The following is a 27,106-nucleotide window of genomic DNA, read 5'->3' as shown; positions in this document are numbered from 1 at the left end:
CTTCTGGTAGTGAGGCTTAAGAGCGTACCAGGAGTGATGCTATCTGAAGCCCCATATTCTCAGTAGTTTGCTCTCGTGTCTGCTGGTCTCTACAGAAGCTATGAGCCAGCCTTAGCCTTGTTACCTCTGCCCCACATGTCCAAACAGGGCGATGTTCCAGAAGTGTTGTGCTTGCCTAGGTAAGATTGCTTTTGCCTGGCTGCAATGTGTCTTTGAACTCTGATAATGCCTGTTGCTCCCCTGGGTAAAGAAGGGTGTGTGAGCCTGTGTGTAGAAACTAGACTACGGTACAAAGGGCAAAAATTGCATTTGTTGCTCTGCCAACTTTTGCCTCTGGCCCCCACCCACCATGGTAGAGCAGGAGATTCATAATCTCAGGGTTGTGGGTTCAATCCCCACCTTAGGCAAAATATTCCTGCATTTCAGGGGATTGGACTAGATGAGACTTGTGGTCCCTTCCAATTCTACAATTCTATGATACTTATGTATTTTGCTCTGTTTTGCAGAAACTTGAGCCTGCGAAAACTCTGGGTGCTCAGAAGAGTTCATGCCACTTTCTGGTTTCTTTGCTATGCTTAATATGTTTAGACCTGCTAGAAAGCTAGGAGGAGGGTGCCAGAAACATCTCAGCTCCTGCAATTCACGCCGTTAACAAGCAGGTTAAACTGGCGACGAGAAACCACAGGCATTTTAGCACTTTCACTAGCTGGGGAGTCTGGATGCAAAAGCTCCCACTTTGTGAGGGGTCCCGATTTGAAATAGCTTTTTTTAGCACTAACGAAAAGTTGGCTGTTGGAAGATGCTGTTTCTGTGAAATACCGGGGGGGGGGGGGGTGGAAATTAGCAATTGGGGGGGGAGAGAGACCTTTATCTTTTTAAAGTACAATGTCCTGTTTGGATTGTTTTGCTTTAAAGCCTGTTATAAAACAAATCAGAAGAGGAAAAGATTTCTCCTTCCCCTGGCGTTTTGCTTGAACTGTGAAAATCGCAGGTCAAGAAAAGCTTGTAAACATCATGGAAGTATATGTATAAAAGGCTCAGAAAACAATAGGGAATGATAACAAAGAACTTGGTGTGTTAGGTCTTAAGAATCTTGCCACCTTAAATCAATCGAATGAGTTGGCGGTCTTGAATCCTGCTGTTTTAACATTGGGGGTAGGTAGCATCTGTAACTGGTGTGAGCAGAAAGACAAAGCATAATGAAAGGGAAAAACGGAAAGTCCATAAAGAGAGCCCCATTGGCTGAACCTGGAGGTCTCTGGGTGAGGCAGTCAGGACAGTGTGCGGCAGCTGTGACAAAAATGGTGAATGCTAAGAATGTAAACAGAACGACCATAACAGATCAATGGTTGCTCCATCTCAAAAAGGATATTGTAAAGATAGGGGGAACGTGGAGGGCAACCCAGACGATCGAGGGGTTTGGACAAATCTCCCCTGAGAAAAGGTTGCCGCATTTGGAGAGTTTTAGTTTAGTAAAGGAGTAAATGGTGGAGATTAGAGTGATGTATACAATTATGCATAGTGTGAGGAAAGTAGAAGAGTTTGGATTTGATATCCTGCTTGCTGTGGGTTAAACTACAGAGCCTAGGACTTGCCGATCCGAAGGTCGGCTGTTCGAATCCTCATGACAGGGTGAGCTCCCGTTCCTCGGTCCCTGCTCCTGCCAACCTAGCAGTTCGAAAGCACGTCAAAGTGCAAGTAGATAAATAGGTACCGCTCTGGCAGGAAGGTAAACGGCGTTTCCGTGCGCTGCTCTGGTTTGCCAGAAGCAGCTTAGTCATGCTGGCCACATGACCTGGAAGCTGTATGCCGGCTCCCTCAGCCAATAAAGCGAGATGAGCGCCGCAACCCCAGAGTAGGTCATGACTGGACCTAATGGTCAGGGGTCCCTTTACCTTTACGGAGTCTCAAAGCGGCTAACATTCTCCTTTCCCTTCCTCCCCCACAACAAACACTCTGTGAGGTGAGTGAGGCTGAGAGGCTTCAGAGAAGTGTGACTAGCCCAAGGTCACCCAGCAGCTGTATGTGGAGGAGTGGGGAAGCGAACCTGGTTCACCAGATTACAAGTCTACCGCTCTTGACCACTACACCACACTGGCTCTCAGTGATACGGAGAGGTTTTATTCCTCTCATAATACTAGAAATTTGGGGCCATGTGATGTAGCTCAGTTTTGGAAGACTCAGGACAGACACAATTAAATACCACTGTACAGTGCACAGTTAAACTATAGACCATGTGGTGATGTCCACCAACTTGGATAATATTAAATGGGACTAGTCAAATTCATAGTGGATTGAGCTATTGATAGCAACAAATCAATAATAGCTGTCTACCATGTCCGCTGCCAGAGACAGTCTGCCTTTGAATACCAGTTTCTGGGGAACATGAACTGGGAGATGCCGCTGCACTGGGGTCCTGCCTGGAGGCTTTCCATGAGCATCTGGTTGGCCAGATGATTGGACTACATGGACCTTTGGTCTGATGATCCACCAGAGGTCTTCTTCTGTTCTTCTAGCCTATATGGTCCAGCATTTTGTTTGTTTTTCACAGTGCATAGCTAGATGCCTCCAGGAAGCCCACTTGAATAAATGTGAGTTGGAATTGTGAGTTGGCATCAAACACCACTAGTCCATGTTATCAACTGTGAGTATGATTAGAAGTGGCAAGTTACCCAGAGTCCACATATGGCTGGGAGTGGTTATGAAGTTATGGTTAAAACTTTTTGAGCTTCTGGAAAGGCTTCTCAGGGCCTACAGATGGCCGCAGGGCAAAAGGGTAGTCAAAACTTTTCTTCCATGGACTTCCTTAGGTTAACTTTGCAGGGTCCATCAATTTATGGATTTGCTTTGTTCATTTTATTTATGACAGTCCTATCCACTCATGAAAGCTCTGAAATGCTGCTGCTTTGTCTATGTCTTGTTTTATATCTGTGATTTGGAATTGCTCAAATATCCACTTTTTGTTATAGATTTTTGAACGGTAGCAAATTTGTGCTGGATTTGCTATTATTACGACAAGACGCTGCATTGGAGTTGGCTTCCATGGTGTTTTTAAGTAACCAAGTTTTGTCTTCCGTTCCAGCCCTTGAGTTTGAACGCTTTGATTTTCGGGAATTGGCTATTTCCCAGTTGTAAGCAGGCTTTGGAAATGGTTCAGTGTCCTTTGGAGAAGAAAATCAAACAAACCACCAAACGTTCTTTGCTGGACACTTCACTGAAGAGGCATTCACTTTCACACACAGGAAGAAAAGAATGCATTTAAAGAGTCCCACTAATTGTTGAGAAATAAAGAATGGTATGATTTTCTCATCTCTAGTCAATGGGCTATGGCAGCCTGGTTTGCACATTTCCATCACCATGGGTGAAAACCTCGGTACTGTATGTGCTACATGCCACTCCAGCATGAGGTGCTGAGGAATTTTAATGTGTTATAACAGAGTGTCACAGAATTTTCTTAACTCCACATGATATTGTTGAGCAGAGAGATAGAAAAAGAACCAAGACAGATTAGGCCAACACACCACAAACTAGTTTGGGTAGAGAACAGGAAGTGTATGCTATGACAGAGGTGACTAGTGCTTTATTGCAATGTATGTTCAAGAATGAAGACAACTGGTTCTGTAGATAAAAAAGACACCCCGTTAGGTCAATTCAGGTTCTTGGATCCAGTAAAAGTTGAGCTCCATGTGGCTATTGTCATATTAGAGAGTTCTGGACATCAGTTTGCACTTAGTATTGTTCTATCAGCTAGGGCTACTGCATTTCCTTAAGGGCCCCATCCAACAAACTACTCTCTCTAACTTAGATAATACTGCAGTATGTGCCAAGTTGTTCAAGCAGTATTTGTCAGAATGTGAACCGGCAACTCACACAACCTCTTCTGTATTTTCATTGAGGAATGACTTCCACTTTAAAGCATCTTCTGTGAATAATCCCATAAACAACTAGCTCCCCAAAAGACCTGAGATGGCAAAAACTCTGGCCTTGCTTTGGCAGACCATGCATGTGCCAATGAAAACTAGTCACGTCTACAACTCTTTCGAGGTCATCTGTGCAAATATGGGCAACAGGAGGGCAACAGGGGATTCCCCCAAGTTGTAAAAAGTAATTTGGCAAACAGCTGAGCTTTTGATTTTCTGTCATAATTCCACATGTGGAAGTTTGGACAAAATATGTTAGAAGGCACAGACTCCTGAGACTCCCTAGATTTATTTTTTAATGCAAGTTTTTTGTCCTCTGCGGAAATGTATCAGAGATGTGTTCATTCCCTGCTCCACCCCTCATTTTGAAGGCAAGCCTGAGCTTGTGCCTCCAATCAAATAACTCTATCCATATACCTTCATACTGATGCCACAGCTTTTAAAGCAACCCTCTGGCATTGCTCAGAACTCTGCCCTCAAAATAAAAATCCTTTTTTAGATGCAGGGGGGTGGGGGTGGAAATGTATTGACCAACATCAGCAAATTTCTAATTGTGAGTGACAAGGAGCTGCGCTGTACCCATATGGCATAAAGCTGGACCATAAAGAAGGCTGTTCGCCGAAGAATTGATGCTTTTGAATTATGGTGCTGGAGGAGACTCTTGAGAGTCCCATGGACTGCAAGAAGATCAAACCGATCCATTCTGAAGGAAATCAGCTCTGAGTGCTCACTGGAAGGACAGATCCTGAAGCTGAGACTCCAATACTTTGGCCACCTCATGAGAAGAGAAGACCCTGGAAAAGACCCTGATGTTGGGAAAGATGGAGGGCACAAGGAGAAGGGGACGACAGAGGACGAGGTGGTTGGACAGTGTTCTCGAAGCTACCAGCATGAGTTTGACCAAACTGCAGGAGGCAGAGGAAGACAGGAGGGCCTGGCGTGGTCTGGTCCATGGGGTCACGAAGAGTCGGACACGCCTAAACGACAACAACAACAACAAGCTACTTATAATTGGTTCTAGAAATGGTATGCATGTATATCTATGGGGTAACTTCCAGAGGAGTCACTTGCCCGTGACAGGGACTATCCTGTCACCAGGCCAGGCCCATTGATGCTTTTGAGTGGTGGAAGCCCAAGAAGCGATGCCCACCTTGAATCTGTCCAGCTGTCTCTGCCAGCAGTGGTTTCTGGTGAGATATCACTGAAATTTCATGAGATCTCTCACGGAACATGAGAAATCTTGTGAGACTTGGCCCAAGATCTCACCGGAAAACCAGTGCCGCAGCTTTGTTGGCAGTACCTCTGCACGATGCAGGTAAGAGAAGTGTGGCATGAGGGCGGCAGCAGCAGGGCAGCAGAATTGTGGGGAGCAGCGCATTCCCATTTTGATCCATGTTGTGAAATGGGACACATCACCCCTGCCTGTAACCCTCAGTGCAGAGGTCAGCGACCTTTTTCAGCCGTGGGCCGGTCCACCGTCCCTCAGACCATGTGGTGGGCCAGACTATATTTTGAAAAAAAGAAGAACGAATTCCTATGCCCCACAAATAAACCAGAGATGCATTTTAAATAAAATGACACATTCTACTCATGTAAAAACACGCTGATTCCCGGACCGTCCACGGGCCGGATTTAGAAGACGATTGGGCCGCATCTGGCCCCCGGGCCTTAGGTTGCCTACTCCTGCCTTAGTCCCTCATGAATAATATGGCCATCGACACCCAGCAAAACAATCTTTCATGGAAGGAAAACTTGGAAGGGGGGCACCTGACCTCACAGCTGTATGAGATCGCACCCTTACTTCTGCAGTGCTGGAGGAGGCTGACAGATGGTAACGTTTCAGACCCCCCTGGGCTGATGGAACTTTAGCAAAATGGCTGCACTGCAGAGAAATTGCTTGTAAGTGTCGTGCCAGAAGAGCGGAAGTGGCCCATCCTGGTTGAATTCAGAAACTGTTTCAATTAGGCAAATGGCAAGCATTTGGGAGGCAAGCATTTGTAAGATCCTTCTTACAAAAGGTGTGAGGTGGTGGGAGAAAGGAATGAAGCTGTCTCTCGAAGCCTGTTAGTTTAAGGGAGATTTGCCAACTTGTGCAGCTTGAAATGTGCAGAGGAGTCTATCACTCCTGACACATACAAGGAATATGCAGAATGGAACCAAAGGCCGTGATTGATGACCTTCTGTCAAGATATGCTGACTCCAGGCAGCGCTCTCCCAAGCTTGTTCTAATTCCTGCTGCTCCAGAGCACATCCGCGGCACATTAATGAGGTCTTATGAAAATGGATTGCGTTTCAAAACGCCAGTGTGATTATGGGCTCGCTTCCTGAAAACCTAGCCAGCTCCTTTTGATAGTTTCATTAGGCTGAATAGGGTACTAATAGTACTTAATATTTATATAGCACTATACCCTGAGTCCCTGGTTAATAGCTAGATTTCCCAGAGGATCACTTTTAAGAATGCGGTCAGGGATGGAGACCTCAGGCTTTACAATACTCCTGTGTTGCTGCTGGATTGACAACTGTGGGGTATACCCTACTTCTAAGGGGGTTCCATTTGACCCAAAGAGCTCCTGTTGCTAAGCCCTGCCTTAAGTGCTCTTACACATACCATGCTGGTAACCTTTAACACACTACTACAGGGTAGACCACTATTTTATTTTTGCAGACAGGAAGCTGAAGCCAAGAGATTATTGCTTGCCTAAGTCTTCTAAGTGAAATTGTGGCTGATATTGGAACCACAAACATGTAGCTCATGTTCCTAACCATTATGAGTTCCTGGGGGCTAAAACTCATGTAACAGAGAGAGATCAACCCTCCCTTTTAAGACTTAAAAGCAACTGCTAGGAGGAAGCCTGGTTTGGATGACAGGTATCACGTTGGTGTAAGAGCCAATCTGCCAATTACTGCTTTTGACTTGAGCCCAAGGATTTGTATTTCAAAATTGGGGCGCAAATTGTGATCTCATCTGTCCTCCCAGTTGAACGACGTGGCCCAGGGAGAGAGGGGAAAATAGTGGAAGTGAACAGCTGGCTTCGCAAATGGTGTAAACAGGAACGGTTTGGATTCTTAGATCACGGACTGCAGTTTCTTGAAGATGGACTTCTGGCAAGCGATGGGCTGCACCTCACAACGGTTGGGAGAAATGTTTTTGCCAAAAATCTCAGAAACCTCATCAGGAGGGCTTTAAACTGACTAATGTGGGGGAGGGAGACAGTGCTCCTGAAGGTAGGAGTCTATCAATTGATGAAGATGATCATCCAAATGTCATAGACCAAATGGAGCAAACAGCACACAGACCTAGTGGTGGGAGGAAAAAATCCTTAAATAAGAGTCACGGGGGAATGATTAATGGACTTCAATGTCTGTACACTAATGCGCAAAGCATGGGAAATAAACAAGATGAGCTTGAGCTCTTGGTACAGCAAACTAAATATGACATAATAGGCATCACTGAAACCTGGTGGGATAAGTCCCACGATTGGAATGTAATAATGGGGGGATACAATCTATTTCAGAGAAACAGACCAGACAAGAAAGGAGGAGGAGTGGCGTTATATGTCAGGGATGTGTATACCTGTGAAGAGATCCAAGATTTAGAACCTCAAAGCCAAAGTGAGAGCATTTGGGTCAAAATTAAGGGAGAGAAGAATAACAGTGACCTCATTGTGGGAGTTTACTATAGATCCCCAAGCCAAACGGAGGACATAGATGATGCCTTCCTGGAACAGATGGCCAAGCATGCAAAAGGAAGGGAGATAGTAGTAATGGGGGACTTCAATTACCCGGATATTTGTTGGATGTCAAACTCAGCCAAGAGCATAAGGTCAAACAGATTCCTCACTGGCCTTGCAGACAACTTCATTGTCCAGAAAGTGGGAGAAGCAACAAGAGGAACAGCCATTTTAGATCTGGTCCTAACCAATGTTGATGACCTGGTTAGTGGGGTAGAAGTGGAAGGATCATTAGGCGCGAGTGATCATGCTCTTCTGAAGTTTACTATACAGCGGAAAGGAGCAGCCAAGCATACTAGGACTCAATTTCTTGACTTTAAGAAAGCTGACTTCATAAAACTTAGGGAAGTGCTGGGTGAGATCCCATGGACAGTAATACTAAAAGGAAAGGGAGTTCATGATGGCTGGGAGTTTGTTAAGAGGGAGATAGTAAAAGCACAACTTCAGGCAATACCAATGAGACGGAAACATGGAAGGTGCCTAAAGAAGCCAGGGTGGCTATCTAAAGAACTTTTAACTGAGTTAAGATTAAAAAAGGATGTGTACAAAAAATGGAAAAGGGGGGAAACCACCAAAGAGGAATTCAAACAAATAGCCAGCACGTGTAGACACAAAGTCAGAAAAGCTAAAGCACAGAATGAACTCAGGCTTGCTAGAGAGGTTAAAAGCAACAAAAAAGGCTTTTATGGGTATGTTCGTAGCAAAAGGAAGAACAAAGAAACAGTGGGGTCACTCAGAGGAGAAGATGGTGAAATGCAAACAGGGGACACAGAAAGGGCTGAACTCCTCAATGCCTTCTTTGTCTCAGTCTTCGCCGATAAAGAAAACAATGCCCGACCTGAAGAATTTGGAGCAAATGATTCAGCAGAGGAAACACAGCCCAGAATAACTAAGGAGATAGTACAAGAATATTTGGCTAGTTTAGATGTATTCAAGTCTCCAGGGCCAGATGAACTGCATCCAAGAGTATTAAAAGAACTGGCAGATGTGATCTCAGAACCACTGGCAGTCATCTTTGAGAATTCCTGGAGAACAGGCGAAGTCCCAGCAGACTGGAGGAGGGCAAATGTTGTCCCTATTTTCAAAAAGGGGAAAAGAGAGGACCCAAATAATTACCGCCCAGTCAGTCTGACATCAATACCAGGGAAGATTCTGGAGCAGATCATTAAGCAAACAGTCTGTGAGCACCTAGAAAGGAATGCTGTGATCACCAATAGTCAGCATGGATTTCTGAAAAATAAGTCATGTCAGACTAACCTGATCTCGTTTTTTGACAGAATTACAAGCCTCGTAGATGAAGGGAACGCAGTGGATGTAGCCTACCTTGATTTCAGCAAGGCATTTGACAAGGTGCCTCATGATATTCTTGTAAAGAAGCTGGTAAAATGTGGTCTTGACTATGCTACCACTCACTGGATTTGTAACTGGCTGACTGACCGAACCCAAAGGGTGCTCATCAATGGTTCCTCTTCATCCTGGAGAAGAGTGACTAGTGGGGTGCCACAGGGTTCTGTCTTGGGCCCGGTCTTATTCAACATTTTTATCAACGACTTGGATGATGGACTCAAGGGCATCCTGATCAAATTTGCAGATGACACCAAATTGGGAGGGGTGACTAACACCCCAGAGGACAGGATCACACTTCAAAATGACCTTGACAGATTAGAGAACTGGGCCAAAGCAAACAAGATGAATTTGAACAGGGAGAAATGTAAAGTATTGCACTTGGGCAAAAAAAATGAGAGGCACAAATACAAGATGGGTGACACCTGGCTTGAGAGCAGTACATGTGAAAAGGATCTAGGAGTCTTGGTTGATCACAAACTTGACATGAGCCAACAGTGTGACGCGGCAGCTAAAAAAGCCAATGCAATTCTGGGCTGCATCAATAGGAGTATAGCATCTAGATCAAGGGAAGTAATAGTGCCACTGTATTCTGCTCTGGTCAGACCTCACCTGGAGTACTGTGTCCAGTTCTGGGCACCACAGTTCAAGAAGGACACTGACAAACTGGAACGTGTCCAGAGGAGGGCAACCAAAATGGTCAAAGGCCTGGAAACGATGCCTTATGAGGAACGGCTAAGAGAGCTGGGCATGTTTAGCCTGGAGAAGAGGAGGTTAAGGGGTGATATGATAGCCATGTTCAAATATATAAAAGGATGTCACATAGAGGAGGGAGAAAGGTTGTTTTCTGCTGCTCCAGAGAAGCGGACACGGAGCAATGGATCCAAACTACAAGAAAGAAGATTCCACCTAAACATTAGGAAGAACTTCCTGACAGTAAGAGCTGTTTGACAGTGGAATTTGCTGCCAAGGAGTGTGGTGGAGTCTCCTTCTTTGGAGGTCTTTAAGCAGAGGCTTGACAACCATATGTCAGGAGTGCTCTGATGGTGTTTCCTGCTTGGCAGGGGGTTGGACTCGATGGCCCTTGTGGTCTCTTTCAACTCTATGATTCTATGATTCTATGATTGTTTCCTTAAGCCTGCAATACTGTGGGGTTGGTGTCAATAGTAGAGTCCAGGGCAAGCTATTGGAGATCAGAAGTGCCAAAATCAAGATGCTTGATGTAAGGTTGGCAGGAGAGTTCCATAAGCTGTCATGTGGTGGAAGGAAGGAAAAACGTAAGACTGGCTGGGTACTCTTGCTGTGAGAAAACTTCTCAGTCTGAAGGGAAGACTCTGAGAATGGGATTTTATAAGCTCTGGTGGAGACCAATTGTTCATTTGCGACGGGGCCAGCTGACAGTGCCCAGTCATGTAGTATGACCTATTTCACGTCTTTGAAATAGGCTTGCGGCAAAAAACACGGCACTGTGGCACAAGAAATAAGGTGCTGGACTTGACTGCTGTGAGTCCTGGTACAAGACCTCCCAGGGTGCTTAACAGGACCCCTGGCCTAAACTGGCAAGGCTCTTTTGATTAGGAAAGGGCACCATGTTGATATCCTTATGCTGTATCAGGCTTCTGGAAGCAGATGTACACACCTATCATTCTCACAACCAGGGTGTATACCTGCTCTTCCCTTGTCCCAGGCGACGTGTATGTAATTGTATTCCAAATGTTTGTTATTTTTGTGATGCCTTGATTTTCATTAAAAAGCCTCAAAAGGTGACGGTACAACCTGATCATCTCGTTTCAAAGTAAGGCGGTTGCTCCAGCAGCAGCAACAAAAATGGACAGACCTAGAAAAGCTTACATCTGAAATGACCCATTCTTCCTTTTTGCTTGCCTTGGCCATTTCCCTCCACTTGCCTTCCAGCCTACATCTATAGCTAGCTGTTTTCTTGCGGGGAAAATATTTTCATGAATATTCAGAAAAAAACAACCCCTTCCTTCATTTTGAAAACAAAGACAGCAGCCAATTGTCACATATTTACAAACAGCAAGATTTGGAGGAGCCATGTTGCTATCCGTTTGTTAAAACTTCCAACAAGATGCGAAAAGCCCACCCTTCGGTGTAATCCCATCCCTCCAAGGTAGCCACGCATGGGGATTTTATTAATCTTTTTGCCCTTTCTCCCCTTCCAATTTCCCACCTCCAAAACACTCAATTCACTCCTCCAACAAGTCATGCACATGGCTTTTTCTTAATTCCCTTCCCTCTCCTCCCCTTTCTATTGTCTGCAACCTTGTTATTTCTCAGGGGAAAAAGCTGTCAGGTGACACATTTGCATTTCTTCTTTCAAGGAGCCTCCTCGCAGCGGAGGAAGCAGGCAGCTCAAAGCCTCAAGTATATTGTCACAAACCACCAGTTCCAGGATGTTCCTGCACACAAAGGCCGCGTCACAATCTCCCTTGTCATTTTTCATATGCCACATGCCAAGTGAGCCATGGAGCACAGTAACCAGACACACAGCTGGTGTGACATCCTGTAAGTGACACTGTCAGAAAGTTTGATGCTTTGTCAAATGAGATCTCCTGTGCAGCAGGAGTGCCTGCACTTCCCTTGCTTTGAAAATTGGCAGCATGCAGGGCTCTGTGGGTGCACTGTGACAGGCACGGCCTGTCCAAATCCTGTAGCCAAAAGGAGCTGAGCTAACATAGGAGACCCGGTTTGTGAAACTAAGACCATTGGAAATAGCCGAACTAACTGCAGGCCCTCAGAATTTGGCAATGAATAAATTTCTGCCTCTATGCTACTTCCCCTCCTTTTTCTGTCACTGTTTCAAGATAACCTTTCATCATCTCCTGTGTCTCAGAGGCACAGTATCGGTGTCCCTCCCCAGCATCAAATGATTTGCCAGCTCCTGCCTTGCCTGCATCCCTAAAACTCAAACTTTCCTCTTTCTATCAGCTACCTAAATGTTTGGCTATGTTCTGGTTGTGTATTACCTTTGATGACATCTCTCCTTCCTGTATTTCTCTTCTTCAGAAACCAAATGATAAACACCATGCTCTGCATAAACTTCCAAGCTTTTCCTCACTTTTACAGCGATTTGCCACCAACTAGAATTTTTCTTTTACTTCTCCCCCACCTCTGCTGCTACACACAAGCCTACCTACTCTCAAATTCAGTTTTACCGCCTTCTCCCATTATTTGTTATGTCTGGAAGCTGTCCTTCATCAAAGAAGTAGCATAGGTGATGTTCCTAGGTGGTGTTCCATCAGATGGTGTTGCCTATTTATAGTATTTTGCAATGTATTTGGCATTACTACTGAGTATCATTCATGTAGAATTACTTATGTACCTGTTATACACACTGACAGTATGTACAGCTTCCTCCAACATTTCTCCAATGAAAATTTGTTGCCACTTAGTCGTGTCCGACTCTTCGTGACCCCCTGGACCAGAGCACACCAGGCACTCCTGTCTTCCACTGTCTCCCGCAGTTTGGTCAAACTCATGCTGGTAGCTTCGAGAACACTGTCCAACCACCTCATCCTCTGTCGTCCCCTTCTCCTTGTGCCCTCCATCTTTCCCAACATCAGGGTCTTTCCCAGGGAGTCTTCTCTTCTCATGAGGTGGCCAAAGTATTGGAGCCTCAGCTTCAGGATCTGTCCTTCCAGTGAGCACTCAGGGCTGATTTCCTTAAGAATGGATCGGTTTGATCTTCTTGCAGTCCATGGGACTTTCAAGAGTCTCCTCCAGCACCATAATTCAAAAGCATTTTTTAATAATATTTTTCAGTAATGATACAGCAGATATCTGATTCACTATTGTTGTACCTTGGATTCCAAGTTTTGTATTGCCATGCATTTATTGATATTGTATAGCTCTAATATCAGCTGAGGAAGCCCTTCGGGGTGAAACAAGGGAGATATCCGGAAACCTTGTTCTGCCCAAGTTAGCAGTTCGCAACTGCACCAGCCAGCTAGTGCCAGCAGTCTACATCAGCTGTGTTGTTCTCATTACCTTAAGGATTTTTCTATTTTTACCTAAGGATTGTGTTATACAAGATATTAGAATCATAGAATCATAGAGTTGGAAGAGACCACAAGGGCCATCGAGTCCAACCCCCTGCCAAGCAGGAAACACCATCAGAGCACTCCTGACATACGGTTGTCAAGCCTCTGCTTAAAGACCTCCAAAGAAGGAGACTCCACCACACTCCTTGGCAGCAAATTCCACTGTCAAACAGCTCTTGCTGTCAGGAAGTTCTTCCTAATGTTTAGGTGGAATCAATAAGAAAAGACAAAATGCATTAATACTGGAATTAAGTTTCATAGGTTATATACCGTACATATGAACTGTATATGTTGCACATACTGGGCTTGACCAGCTTAGCTGCAGAGACAGAATTACACAAAGCACCTTCACGTCTTTCCCAAGACACTGTTGGGCAAGCAAGAGATTTGGGTGTGCAATGTCACATCTCTGCCAGTGTGCTGCGATGTCAGGCAATTGTATGCATTCTGGACAATTGAATTCTGCTCTTTGTGCTCTCTCTGGTTTAAGTATAGTCAGAGTGTGGACTTCACCCCCCTGTTTTATATGTGCAGTTTTAATTCTCATAGCATTAGCACGGGGTTGTTAATTACTCTGGAATAAAAGGGCTGTGTATTCATCCTTTCAAGGTTTATGCAATGTGTCAAAAAAGCTGTAAGGTGATTTGATATCCCACCCCCTCCCGGAATGCCACTTGAGAATAAGAATAAAAACGGTTTTATCCAACAATAAAAAAAAGTGAAAAGACATTTTACGGTACAATTCCCCTTGAACACCACACTGTATTTTTGGAAGTACAAAGATACATTACATCCTCTTAAATTAACAGAGATGAAAGAACAAGTGATTTTTTTTGTACCAAACCATCATTCATAGATGAACCTGGCAAATATATTTGATTCAGCGTAATTTGTTCATACAGACAAACCTTTCCATATTTTATGTAACATCAGCTAGCCGAACAAATGTATGTGAAAACCCCCAAACCTTGCTTAAGCATTCTATTAAAATATAGCACAAATCTATAAAAATAAGATTGTATCATATTCGCAAGTGACTTGGTTTGTCTACACACACAATGGACTGGTGTAAAGTTTTGGATTGCAGAGTAGAAAAAGAATTAGCTCTGCATCAGTTCTCTGCAAATGACCCAAGTCCTGGGACAGCGCCAAACAAGTGCCACACTTCCTGCTCTTGCAACTGGCTACGCCAACTCATAATATTTCCCAGTTTCAGGATCAAAGTAACAGTTTAGGCATGGGTCATACAAGAGAGTGAGAACTTCGTCTTCTTCAGCCTCAAAGTCACCCCCTTCACCTAAAATGAAATGAAGAGTCAATTAATTCTGGTTTGACCAGGAAAACAACCACCACAGGTAGAGGAGATACAATATTCTAAACTGTCTCACAGTATTACACCAAAAGTCCACCTAGTCCAGTATTTGTTTTCCAGCAGTGGCCTTTAGGAAGGTCACAAGCAGGGCACAAGACAATAGGCCTTCTTCCCCTGTTGATAAAGGTGTACTGCAATGATAGATACAGGAACCACTCTTAGCTTTTATTGAAAATTAAGTTCCTTACTGTAGGGCTGCCTCTGCATCTCTCCAGCCATTGTGAAGAAGGTGATTTCCATGTAAGAGTTCATGGATCACATGGATCACAAATAAACAGTCAACACTGTAAAGCCTTTATACCAGGGGTAGTCAAGCTTTTTATACCTACACCCACTAATGCATCTTTCTTGATGGTAAAATTTCCTTACCGCCCACCAGTGCTCGATGGAAGGAAGATTCAGCTTGTGCCGTAGAACCCCCTACTGCCCACCTAGAATCCTGAAACGCCCACTAGTGGGCGGTAGGGACCAGGTTGACAACCCCTGCTTTATACAAATCCATGGTAGGAATTTACTTGTAAGAATGTGTGTCATTCTGACCAGTATGTCTCAAAAAGGATATTGTCAAACTGGAAAGGTCAATCAATTGGCCGCTATGAGGTAAGATTAGAAAGTTTGGGGCTTCATAGTTTATTAAAAACAGAAGCAAAGGAGGACATTGTAGAAGTGTGTAAAATTACTTGTGGCATGGAGAAAGGGAACAGAGAGAGGTTTTCCTCCCTGACTCATAATACTAGAACTCAATTATTCAATGAACTTTGATGATGGGTGACTGACAGACAAGAGCAAGTACCGTCCTTTCCCACATAGCAGTTATGCTATGGAATTCACTACCACAAGATACGGGGATGGGCACCAACTTAGAATTAGGCTTAAAATGGTGATTAGACAAATTCATGGAGGTTAGGGCGATCAACAGTGACTAACCAAGTGTTGAGAGGCTGCTTGCCTCTGAACACCACTCGCTGGGGAACAACAGTGGGACATGCCTCAGGTCCTGTTTGTGGGCTTCCCAGAGGCATCTTGTGGGCCACAGCGAGAAACAGGGCGCTGGACTAGATGGGACTCTGGTATGACCTCGAACCGGGCACACAAAGACGCCAGGCTCAGTAGAAGTCACAGAGAAACTCACAACTGTGGCTAGAAATTCCCAGTGTTTCTTTATTCCATCAAACACATTTTTTTAAAAAAAAGAAAGCCGGCAGAGAGCTATGAGCCCATTTCACGAAAAGTCTTTTTATAAGAGCTAAAAAGTAAGGTAGATGATGGATAATAACCTGATGGCAAATAATAATTCACAGTTGAATGCAGGCTGTATTCTACATTTCATCTAAAGTGCTTACCTCTTTCTCAGAATGACAGTGCGAAGTAACTGCATTGTATGCTCTGCTGACTCAGAGTAATGGCCTGTTATGCCAACAGCAGCGGCTTCACAATGTTTAGAATGTATTTACAGCTGAGACCAGACAAGTTACAGGTTATGGGAAATGCAGGGTACATATTGTGTGCAGATACCCCACTCCCGTTCCATTGTGCTTTTTCCTTCATGCTTTGTTCCTTAACCAGCTTTTTACATCTTAAGAACACACAACTTCCCGTCCCTAGGAGCCTTGATTAAACCATTTTGGAGTGGAGACAGATGAACTGAATGGTGCATTTTATTTTAAAAGCTTGGTAGCTAAACTGGCTTGAGTGTGAGCTTTTGTTGCATGGCACCACATGATATTTATGAGCAGCAGGTGACTGGTACCTACTGTATACTGCTCGTTCACAGCTCATAACACTATGGGCACTTCCAGGCTGTCAGCTGCAAGAGGGATTCAAGCGCACAGCAGAACTTTAGCTTTGTGCAATTAAAGCGGATTAAAGTGCTCTGTTGGCCTAGTGCAACAAATCCACCCGAACACATGGCCTTTCTGGAGTCTGAAGGGTGATGAGGGGATGCATCTGAAAATGTGGGATGGATGAAAGACTAATGGGCAGACCTGAAAACATCCTATAAGCAAAGCAAAATGGATGTGAGAGGGATGCTCACTGTAATCAAGCCGGAATGAATGCTAAACTCCATGTAACCAAATGCAAAATAAATAGTTCATCTAGAGGAGCCCTATATTCTACCAGTGGGGCCAGTACGCCCAGTTGGTTGGGCAGCACCACAAAACTGTCTAAGCAGCCAAATAAAGCCACCACAGACAGAGAAGGAGATATGGACCTGGTCATCCCATACTGGAACAAGGAACAGGAGGAGGACATTGTCCTCATACTCTGCTCGTGAGCACCTAGAGTTGTCTGTCTGTCTATCCACTCTCAGAACCAGAGTGCTGAACCAGATGGACCCTTCCAGGGTCTGACCTGGGATGGTAATTCTTAGGCTGGGAAGAAAAGAGAATCAACATGGTCGTTGTTATAATAATGGGGGCTTTTACAAAAAGAAGCATTACTCACATCCCCCCCTCCCAGTCCACGCTATCCCTTCAAATCTATACACCCTTTCGTTAAGTAAAGATACATTTCTGAAGAAGCAGATGCTCACCAAACAAACAGGGAGCTATAAAATGGAAAAACGGGCCTTTCATGTGTTAGCCGTGAGTTATGCCTCCAAATAAAGGATATCACAGAGATCTTTTATTAGCATGAACAACAAAATTGAGTTTTTGTTTTAGGATCTCATTAGAGATGCATATAAAAGTTGACAAGGATATTCTGTACCGAGTAGTAAATAACCACAGGTTTTCTTGCCTGATAACTTGATTTTGTTATCTTCAAGCCTCTGTGTCTCTGTGATTTAGGAGGCATCAACCTCCTTCGGATGGCAGCTGCTTTTTGTACTGCAGCTTCCACTATGTCTGTAATTCGCGACTTAGCGACAAGGGCCACTGCACTGCAGAAATAGTCCATGCAACTCAGGGGAGATGTACTTATGCTAAGACAAGGGGACCGCTCATCCTGGGACGTGACCCTGACCCCAGTCCCTGCAAGGGGAGCTGTCAGCCACATTTAGCAGCAAGAGAATCCCAGTTGCAAAGCTTTTCTTGACACGGAGGGAGTTTATAATGTGGCCTGAAAGTGGGGCTGGGATCGCAGGGATTGCACAACTAGTCCTATATGCCCAAGAGGGCAAGCCTCTTTAGAAACTGAGGGGAATTATAAAAAGTTTGTGATATGGCCTTGGTGTGTGTGTGCATGTCTCCTGTTCTAAAGGAAAATGTCAACAACCTCACTGGGTACGTCCAAAGGAGCTGCCTCTATCTTTTCGGCCCCGGCATTTAAACTTGTCTCATGGATCAGGTTGGATGTAAGCAACAAGAACTTTTTAAAAATGTGGTGTAAAATAACTTCTTTGCTTGATTTAAACATGTCTCCGCTCTGTTTTGAGGCAACTCATCTGAGGGGTTTGAACTGTAAATATCTCTGCAGGTTTATAAGCTGATGAAGCAATTCTATGATTCTATGTCTGAAGTTTAGAAGAAGAAGAAGAGTTTGGATTTGATATCCCGCCTTTCACTCCCTTTAAGGAGTCTCAAAGCGGCTAACATTCTCCTTTCCCTTCCTCCCCCACAACAAACACTCTGTGAGGTGAGTGGGGCTGAGAGACTTCAAAGAAGTGTGACTGGCCCAAGGTCACCCAGCAGTTGCATGTGGAGGAGCGGAGACTCGAACCCGGTTCCCCAGATTACGAGACTACCGCTCTTAACCACTACACCACACTGGTGATGTCTTCTATTCAGACTCCTGGTGAGAGGTCCCACCTTCAAAGGTGTGTCTTCTTCTACTTTGCCTTAATTTTGTGCTTAAGCTCTTGCTGTGTAAGCATGGTGTTTGCCCACTTTCTTGTTGAAGTGCCCCAAACTACAATAGCTATCTATACGTTGCTTGTGGGTTGTGGTGCAGCTGATGTTTCTGCTGAAACTCCCAACTACGTATTTGAGGAGCTGCTGATTGTTTGTGAGATGAAACCCCTTTCTAGTTCTTGAATAATCAGTGGCCTTAACCCTAACATAGTGGCACCAAAACAACAAGAAAGAGAGAGGAGAAAAATGGGAAGGCAGAGAAAGAAAACACATTTTGATCCTACACATTTGTACCGATTCTACCTGTCTGATTGTGAAAAGAACATCAAATGAGCCCAGCCAGTTCAGGCCATCTACGTCCAACATCCTGCTTCCTACGATGGTCAACAGGAAGTTGATCGCCAGGGCATAAGTTCTTCTTCTTTGGCGATCACTCGTAGCCGAATAAGATTGTCTTCCATAAACACGGTTTTAACAATGAGTCCGTAAGTGACTGTGGAGGCCAATTCTGGATCCACACGCCCTTCCACAGTGGGGACATTGGTTTCCGGACGGGAGTTGATCACGGTGTGGATTTGCCAAGCGTGCCTTCCTCTTAGCACGTTTCTCCCTTGCATCCTGAGTTCGAGTGTCTTCAAAGCCCATGACACCTTTGGTAAAGGCTGTTCTCCAACTGGAGCGCTCGCAGGCCAGTGTTTCCCAGTTGTCAGTGTTTATACTACATTTTTTAAGATTTGCCTTGAGACAGTCTTTAAACCTCTTTTGTTGACCACCAGCATTACACTTTCCGTTTTTAAGTTTGGAATAGAGTAGTTGCTTTGGAAGACGATCATCAGGCATCCACACAACATGACCAGTATGCCAGGCAACAATGTTTCTTTTCCCCCAGGCTTTTGATTTGGAGGGTTTTAGGCAGTGCTTTTCTTCTAGAAAAAAAGGTGCCGATACTCCATGCCCTTGAGTACTCCCAGAAAAAAGCACTGGTTTTAGGTATATTTGTGGCCCCTTCCTTGCCTACCTTTTAGTGGGGTGGGGTGCAATATACCTTTTATATACTTTTTATGTTTATTTGGAGATATTCTTAGGCTTTTATTCTGTTCTGACAATTATATTATATTATATTATATTATATTATATTATATTATATTATATTATATTATAATCATGTAATCTCACTGTATACAAGTTGTATAACAGACAATAAAGTATTTCAATTTCAATATTTGATTTTAGTGTTTGGACTATGTTATAAGTCACTTTGGGTCACTTTTTGTTTTTACCCCCCCCCCCCAACTAAAGTTCAATTAATAGTAATGGAAGTAATAATAAAAATAAGATTTGGAAGGCAGGTTAGATGAACAGAATTGTTCTGGTTGCATTTGAAGTAGTTTCTAAGGTCCAGCTCCTAGGCTAGCAGCTTTGGGATCAGGATTTGCAGCATGACTACAGGAAGAACTGGATGTCATGAGGTTGCTATTAAGAATCTTCTCAGGCCCCTATCAAAAATATATATCTAATGTGTCTTTAACTCAAGGATTACCATCCTTTCCCTTTGGCATGTTTAGGGCCCTTAGCATAAAGTATTGCCAGATCCCTCACAGCAAGGTCCTGCCTTGACAGCTACTCTGCTGTCAAAAGCAACGGCAATTTTACATGCCCATGAAAAGATTCCCAATTTGAGGAGCATCGTCTATATTTGAGAATAAATCACTGAGATGGCTTCATTCTTGAGGGTAGCCAAAAGAAGCAGCGGAGGTATACTGAGCTATCACATGACTTTTCCGTGTTTGGAGGAAAAGCAAAGGAGCCCATTGTAATAATGAGAGCAGTGTCATGGCGAACGTGGGGAGAGAGCAGTGGCGTAGTGCGGAGTGTGTCTGTGCGGAGGAGGCAAATCGCCCCAGGCGGCACTTACCTTTGGGGGCGGCACAACGGGTACGGAGCCCAAGGTGGTGCGCAAGCCCAGGCGCCCCAAGAGCCCAACGCACCACTCGCAAAAGCTGCACGTGGATGGGCTTGCGGTGTACCCATGCTGCTGTGTCTCCCCTAACTGCCCTCTGGTGGCCAAGAAGGATGCAACAGGCACACATTGGCCCCTGTGAGCAGCACTGGGCTCGTAGGGTGCCTGAGCCGCCATGTCCGTCCCAGCTGCCCTCAAGTTCTCCCACACCTCTTCCACACACACTGGTCTTACCTTGAGTGCTCGGGTGTGCTGTCACTTCAGGATGTTCTGCCAGCTGCTGGCTTGGAGGAATGATAGGAGGGCTGAACGCATTTAACCAATCCCTGAAAAACACAATTTAAATAATTAAAGTTCTGGATGGGGGGAGGAATGGAAGTGTAGCTTATGTAGCAGCAGATATGGCTTTGTGTAACATGAGGCCTAGCCAACTCTCCCCCTTCCACCTTGCTACCTCCACTCCTTTCCTTGACTGGTTCCAATTTGGCAGGGCAGTAAAATGATATGATGAGGATGATGATGATGATGATGATAATAATAATAATAATAATAATCCCCGCCCATCTGGCTGGGCTTCCCCAGCCACTCTGGGCGGCTTCCAACAAAGTATTAAAATACAATAGCCTGTCCAACATTAAAAGCTTCCCTAAACAGGGCTGCCTTCAGATGTCTTCTAAAAGTCTGGTAGTTGTTTTTCTCTTTGACATCTGGTGGGAGGGCGTTCCACAGGGTGGGGGCCACTACTGAGAAGGCCCTCTGCCTGGTTCCCTGTAACTTGGCTTCTCGCAGTGAGGGAACCACCAGAAGGCCCTCGGTGCTGGATCTCAGTGTCCGGCTGGAACGATGGGGGTGGAGACGCTCCTTCAGGTATACAGGCCATAAGCTGTTTAGAGCTTTAAAGGTCAGCACCAACACTTTGAATTGTGCTCGGAAATGCTAATATGCTAACAAAAATGGGAGTGCGAAAAACAATATTAGTGTTCCTTTTTAGGGAAGCTCTGAGCTGTATATCTCACTTTTTGTTTACTGTGCTTCATGGGCACGCAAGCATAATCCACTGCAACCACTGCTCTGTATTTGGTGAGACTAGCAAATTGTAGCCCAGGGAAAAAACCCAATGTTCTAAAAGGCACTGCTTCTTTAAGGTAGCATTTGACCCAGTCCGCAGAGAAATGCAACTTGAAGAAAATGCTTCTTTGACAAAATGCTCTCCTGTGAAAATAATTTAATACTGACATTGTTTCAATATAGTGTGCAGCACTATTTACAGCTGATTCAGCAAATGTAGGAGCCAGGAGCTTCCAGAATTTAATCTCGAAACATTAGTTAAGAATCAGATCTATAATAAAAATGTATACCGGTTCCTTTTGTTATCGCCGCAAAGAGGCAGAGAACAATCACAGGTACCTCACCTCCACCCAAGCTCTAGAAAGGCATTGTATTTGATTCACGAGGTTTCTTGGGCCCCTTTAACAGAGATTGGGGATGTGGTATAAGAAAGGCTGGAGTTTGACAACAGGTAGTTCAAAGAGCTGAAGATATGGAATGAAAGAGGCACTACAATCTCTGGTCAATCAGCTTTCCAGGTCTTTGTGGTACTTGAAAAATAATTTCTTCCGCTTTAAAGAACAGTTTTATTTTCAATGTAGGGGCGTGCCGATGGGAGCCCATTGTGCTCCATCCCTCGCCTGTATCTACATGTGTTCTTTTGATTTAGAATGCATTTTGAGTGATTTGAACCCATTTAGGAAGCACTTATTGGCTTATTATTGTTTTATCGATGATTTAATTTTTGTTTTGGACCAGGATATGTTCTTGCAATTTGACATTTGGTTAAATCAATGTGATACAGCTTTAAGATTTATTGGTAAAAAGAGCGAGGTAAGCGTCTATTTTCTAGATGTTGAATTATTTTTTGTCACTGAACGTAATGAATGTATCATTAATTTACGTCCATTTTGCAAACCTCCTGATAGGAATTCCTTACTTCACTATCATTCTAATCACCCGGTCCAATTAAAAAATAGTCTCCCGTTTAGCCAATTTATTAGACTCAAAAGAAATTCTTCCCTTGAAACTGATTTTCAAAAAAATGCTGCATCCCTTTCCTCTTCATTAAGAGATAGAGGTTATCCGCAGGAAATAATTCAAACAGCCTTTGAAAGGGCTAAAAGAACTTCTAGGCAGGAATTGATGGCACCAAAACCTAAAAACAAACAGGACAGGATTTTTGGTTCTATAGAGTACACTTGTTTATCTTCTTCCATTGAAATTGATTAAGCGACATTGGCACATCATTTCCCATATTCCAGGCTGTGAAAATGTGCCTATTTTAAGCAAAAGGTGCACTAGATCGTTTAGGAACCTTCTTCCCCACACTGATCTACTTCAATATCATAATGATGACCCACACACAACGTTGAAAGGGCATTATAGATGCGGTCATTGCACATGTTGCAGATTTGCTTTGCCCGTGAAATCATTTACCAACACAATAAATGGGCGAAAGGTTGTCTTGCAGCAGTTTACAAATTGTTCTACAAAAAACTGTGTGTACTGTATCCGATGTGCTTGTGGGCTTCTATATGTTGGTAGTACTACTCGTGCAATGAGGACTAGAATGTCTGAGCGTAGGTCCAAAATACGCAATGCTTGTCTAGACACCCCATTAGTCCAGCATTTCCAGCAAGAGGCTCACATTGAAAATGACCTGAGTTTCTTCATTCTGTTGACTTTTAAAAAAACTACCCTTTAGATCTGTTGATGTACGAAGAGCCTTGTTACAGAAACAGTACAAACTAATATTTCAATTAGGAACCTTGTTTCCAAAAGGTTTGAATACCGAATTTGACCTTGGATGTTACATATAAATCAATTTTTGTGCCATTGTTTGTTTAGCAACAATGGAGAAGTGTTACTGTACCCTTAACAATGTCCCAATGTGATGATTGATTCCATGCATCTGTAATGTATTTAATTGTTTGTTATTACCAGTTTCAATATTTACTGTGACTGTGAGTAGTTCGTACGATCTTCTGTCTTGAGCGAACCGTGTTGAGTGATTAGGTAAGACACAACATGAGATGGTATTGCACATATTTTATGGTCTTTCATTTATTGTAACTGGAATGCATTTTGTATTATTTAGCACTATTGACTGATGAAGCTTGCTGCGAAACCTGGATAATATCCGGAGAACAGGTCTCATCAATTTGGCTCCATTTGACTATTTGTACCACTTTCACTATGGGAGCGGTGAGGAGTTGTTTTCCCACAACCGTGCACACACATATGGCTTTGCGCCTGCAGCAAAGTTTACACATAAGGCTTTGCGCCTCCAGCAAATGACTATTTGAAGAACGCTTTCTCGCAACCGCTCCTACGTATATGGATTTGTGCTTCCAGTGAACGACTATTTGGAGAACGATTTGTTTGCTCCAGCCGTGTAATGTAATACTTACCGCATACACAACCGGTATAGTAAAGAGAGAGACATTAGTTCGTTCTATGTTTATGAGTCTCCAGGCTTGGTTATGCACATTGCACTTTAGTTTGCTCATTGTTTTAGTAGGTTTATGAGTTTATATACCTGTTCTAGTAAAATTGTCCTTTATATTCATAAGCCAGCTTTGGTGTTGTTGGTTTGTTGTACAATCATTGTCATTACACCCAATATTTTTTGAGTATACTTTAAAATACATTTCCCCATCAGCCCTAGCCAGTATGGTCAATGGCCAGGCGAGAGTGGTCAGGGGGGGACTGCAGACCAAAACATCTGGAAGGTATTAGGTTATGGAAGACCACTATACGCATTGGCCTGTAAACTAGTCTCATTGAGCCCAACGGGAATCAAGTTGTTTTCATTTATTTATTTCTTACATTTACTGTTGAGTAGACATTTAAAGGATGGTAATGTGGCTGTGAAAAAGTATGATCTGTCGCACAGCTGAGGAGCTATTTAAACTGGCAATATGGTCCCCATATCAAAAAACCCTCACTACGGCATTATTAGATGAAACTGTATCAGACTGCAGCTTGATGCTTGCTATATGCTCAGCATCAGAGCACCTGCATTGCATGCAGCTGGTCTCGGGTTCAGTCCCTGGCATCTCCAGATAAGGCTGAGAAAGGCTCTCCGTCTGAAACTTTGGTGTAGATAACACTGAGCTATCTGCAGTGGCGTAGTGTTGATTGCTTGAGCTCGGGGCGGGTGGGTGCAGTCCAGGTGGGGTACACCTGTCCAGCTCTTGCTGCTGAAGAAACCCCACCCCTGCCGGAGCCACACTGAGCTGCCTGTCCACCCATGCAGAGGGGAGCCCAGCTGACCAATGCGGCCCTTACTGGGCAGAGCAGTGTACCAGGCTGTGCCGTGCTGGGGTTGCATGAATGGGGGGGCACCTGGGTTATACACCCTCAAAAATCGTGCCTGGGGCCATGGGCCTCCTGGCACACACAACCCCCCAATGCTATGCCCCTGGCTAGGTGGACAAATGGGCTGACTCAGTTTCAGGCCTCTTTCTATGTTCCTTTGGAACAGACATTGTCCCACAAAAGCTATCCCCCTTTACTATTTTATTTGTAAAAGACACAGGCTCCTCTAACGATCTTAAAGCTCCAATCGTAGACAATGAGAACTAATGATAATAATCAGCTGAGTTACTGAACCAGTTATTAGGAGCCTGCAGAGTCTGCAGGAGCCTGACGACACTTGCAAGGCAGTGGGAACGTTTTCTGGGGAGAAGCTGAATGAAGATGAATAGGCAGACAGGCACGTTTTAGCGTGATTTTCAGAGATGGCCAGGACTAACAGCTATAGACACCCCTTCAAGATATAAATATCGCTGGAAATCAAGCACAGTGGCAAACTAAAGCCACACTATAGTGCCAAGGTTTCTTTATCTGTTCCTCCAATATCTTGCCCATCAGTTCATGTGACAGCTATGTATTTCTGTCCCTTCCTCCCATTATGTATAATGTTATGGGCATCTGTTCACTGTGGAGTCCTTCCCATCTGCCAAAGCATCTGGATAAATGATACCATACTGTATTGATTTATTATCCCAGAACCATCCAAAAAAAGACTGTGAGGCTGGCATACACTTTCATTTCACAAACCCATCCACCCCCACCTTTAGGCCTGCCTTAAACCATGTGCCCAATTTCAAATCAGCAGGATGAATCCAGCCCTCTCTGAGCAACTCACCTCCGTCAGCCTGCTTTCTTAGCTTGCCACCCCATAGCCCACCCAGCTCCCAGGCTAAGAGCTGCTGCTTCAGGTCTCCCAGTATTTCAGGCAGCCTTCCAAAGCTGGATGTTGAAGTGGGCAAGGATGGGGGCAGAAATATGGTTCAGGATTCGTATAGTAAAGTCCAGGGTGAGGATCAAATCACATGTGATGGAAATCAAAGGGTAGTTACACCACCCCATATGCTTTCTTTCTTTCCTTATAAAAAGCCAGAACAAAACACCAAAGCAGATACCCAGGTGATAGGACTTTGAAGAGAGACCAACAAGGGCCATCTTATTGTTTCTATTGTGGTGGTTTCCTCAGTCAAAACAGGCCCCTTCAAGCTGTTTTGGCCTCATGAGTGAAAAGGTACCGGGGGGGGGGGGAATAAAACATTGAGGGAAGAAATACAAGAGGTTGATACAAGAGGTTGATGCACCCTCCTCCCCACTCTGGCTCCCTTTTGGAGATTATAGGCTGGTTTTTCTTTTTTTAAAAAAGGAAAGAAAATGCCAGGGGAGTTTAACTCAAACTTCTTGTAATCACCACAACAGTTAAGTAATCCACCGCCATTCTCCTGGCTGCACAGAGAAAACCACAGATAATGGCTCCTCTAGGAAATGGCTGCAGAGGCAGCGTTTTGCTCCAGTAAATCACAAGATTTGTTGGGGAGACCTATAATTAAGAAGGGAGTTTGGGTTGGTTAATCCACAATTCCGCATACTGTTTGCTTATTACCTTATTAGACCTGATCTACTTTGGGAAACTTGTTCTGCAAAAAGTTCCATATTAAGTCACTGCTTCTCAGGCTTTTTTGAAATTGTCGACACTCCTGAAAGTTAACAGAATTTCAGGGCCAGACCAAGACATTTTCCTGCCTGAGGCGGAGGACATCTTCCCCATCGCATGTACAGAAGGGAGTGGAATGCTACTTCAACACTGGCAATGATGCATAGTCTTCTACTTGTCCCCTACATGTGTGGGCTAAGTTAAAAGGTGCAGCAGAGGCTATCTGGTATGCACAGATGTGTCCTCCACGCCTTCAGTGATGCTTTCCTCACCTTTAGCATTTGCTGCCTGCCCCATTCTGCCTAATGGTAGGGCTGGCCCCATGGATTTGCCTTCCCTTCCTTGGACTTAAAGCTCTATGAGTATTACTTTCCTAGCTCCTGTAACCTCAACAGTACTTCCTTTCCCTCATCCCAGCTCCTCACCCCCGCCCCCCAAACCTATACACAGGCGTGTCACTCATTTCCTTTTGCAAATGAATTGTCTACAAGCAATAAACAACATTATGAGTGTCATTTGCCCATAATTTCTTATAAGAAGCAAAAATCCCCCAATCCAATTATTTTACATGGATCACAAATATGCTACATTTGTGGAAGAGCCATAGCTCAGTGACATATATCACACTTTGTACATAGAAGGTCCATAGTCCAATGCCTAGTCTAGTTAAAAAGTACTGAGGCAGCAGGGATATGAGAAAGACAGAGAGAGATGTCCCTGAGGCCTTGGAAAGACATTGTCAGTCAGAGTAGACAGCACTGGGTTGGTTGGTGAAATGGTCTGTCTCTGTTTAAGGCAACTTTGCATGTTCATATGATGTTATTTTAATATAATGAAGTAAATGCTACACTTTCTGATATGGTGAAATTTACATTACAACCACCAACTTTGCAGCCCTTCCATGTCAGGGT

At 44.2% G+C, this 27,106-nt stretch overlaps 1 protein-coding gene and 1 long non-coding RNA gene across 6 annotated transcripts in view; one reads left to right on the top strand and one right to left on the bottom strand.

Annotated features, from left to right (window-relative positions):
- The window catches only part of LOC308471722, a 36,932-nt gene extending 23,896 nt beyond the window's left edge, over positions 1 to 13,036 (top strand). Inside the window, exons 2-3 of the long non-coding RNA XR_013983121.1 lie at positions 11,338 to 11,521; positions 12,865 to 13,036. This is a non-coding gene — a long non-coding RNA (uncharacterized lncRNA). The remainder of the gene's footprint in view (positions 1 to 11,337; positions 11,522 to 12,864) is intronic.
- A 762-nt stretch (positions 13,037 to 13,798) lies between these two features.
- The window catches only part of CFAP20DC (CFAP20 domain containing), a 144,789-nt gene continuing 131,481 nt past the window's right edge, over positions 13,799 to 27,106 (bottom strand). For 4 of the 5 annotated variants that reach the window (XM_080995700.1, XM_080995699.1, XM_080995702.1 and 1 more), the window contains 2 exons: positions 20,414 to 20,505; positions 13,799 to 14,353 (listed from right to left, as the gene is read on the bottom strand). In XM_080995700.1, the coding sequence (XP_080851826.1) occupies positions 14,241 to 14,353; positions 20,414 to 20,505 (205 nt within the window). In that variant the 3' untranslated portion in view covers positions 13,799 to 14,240. The remainder of the gene's footprint in view (positions 14,354 to 20,413; positions 20,506 to 27,106) is intronic. The other variant, XM_080995701.1, reaches the window with a different exon arrangement.

This window comes from Podarcis pityusensis (genome assembly GCF_964106645.2).
Source record: "Podarcis pityusensis genome assembly, chromosome: 2".
In the NCBI taxonomy this organism is placed as follows: Eukaryota; Metazoa; Chordata; class Lepidosauria; order Squamata; family Lacertidae; genus Podarcis; species Podarcis pityusensis.
Note: the sequence above shows the minus strand (reverse complement) of the source record. Positions and strands in the feature narration are given on the sequence as shown.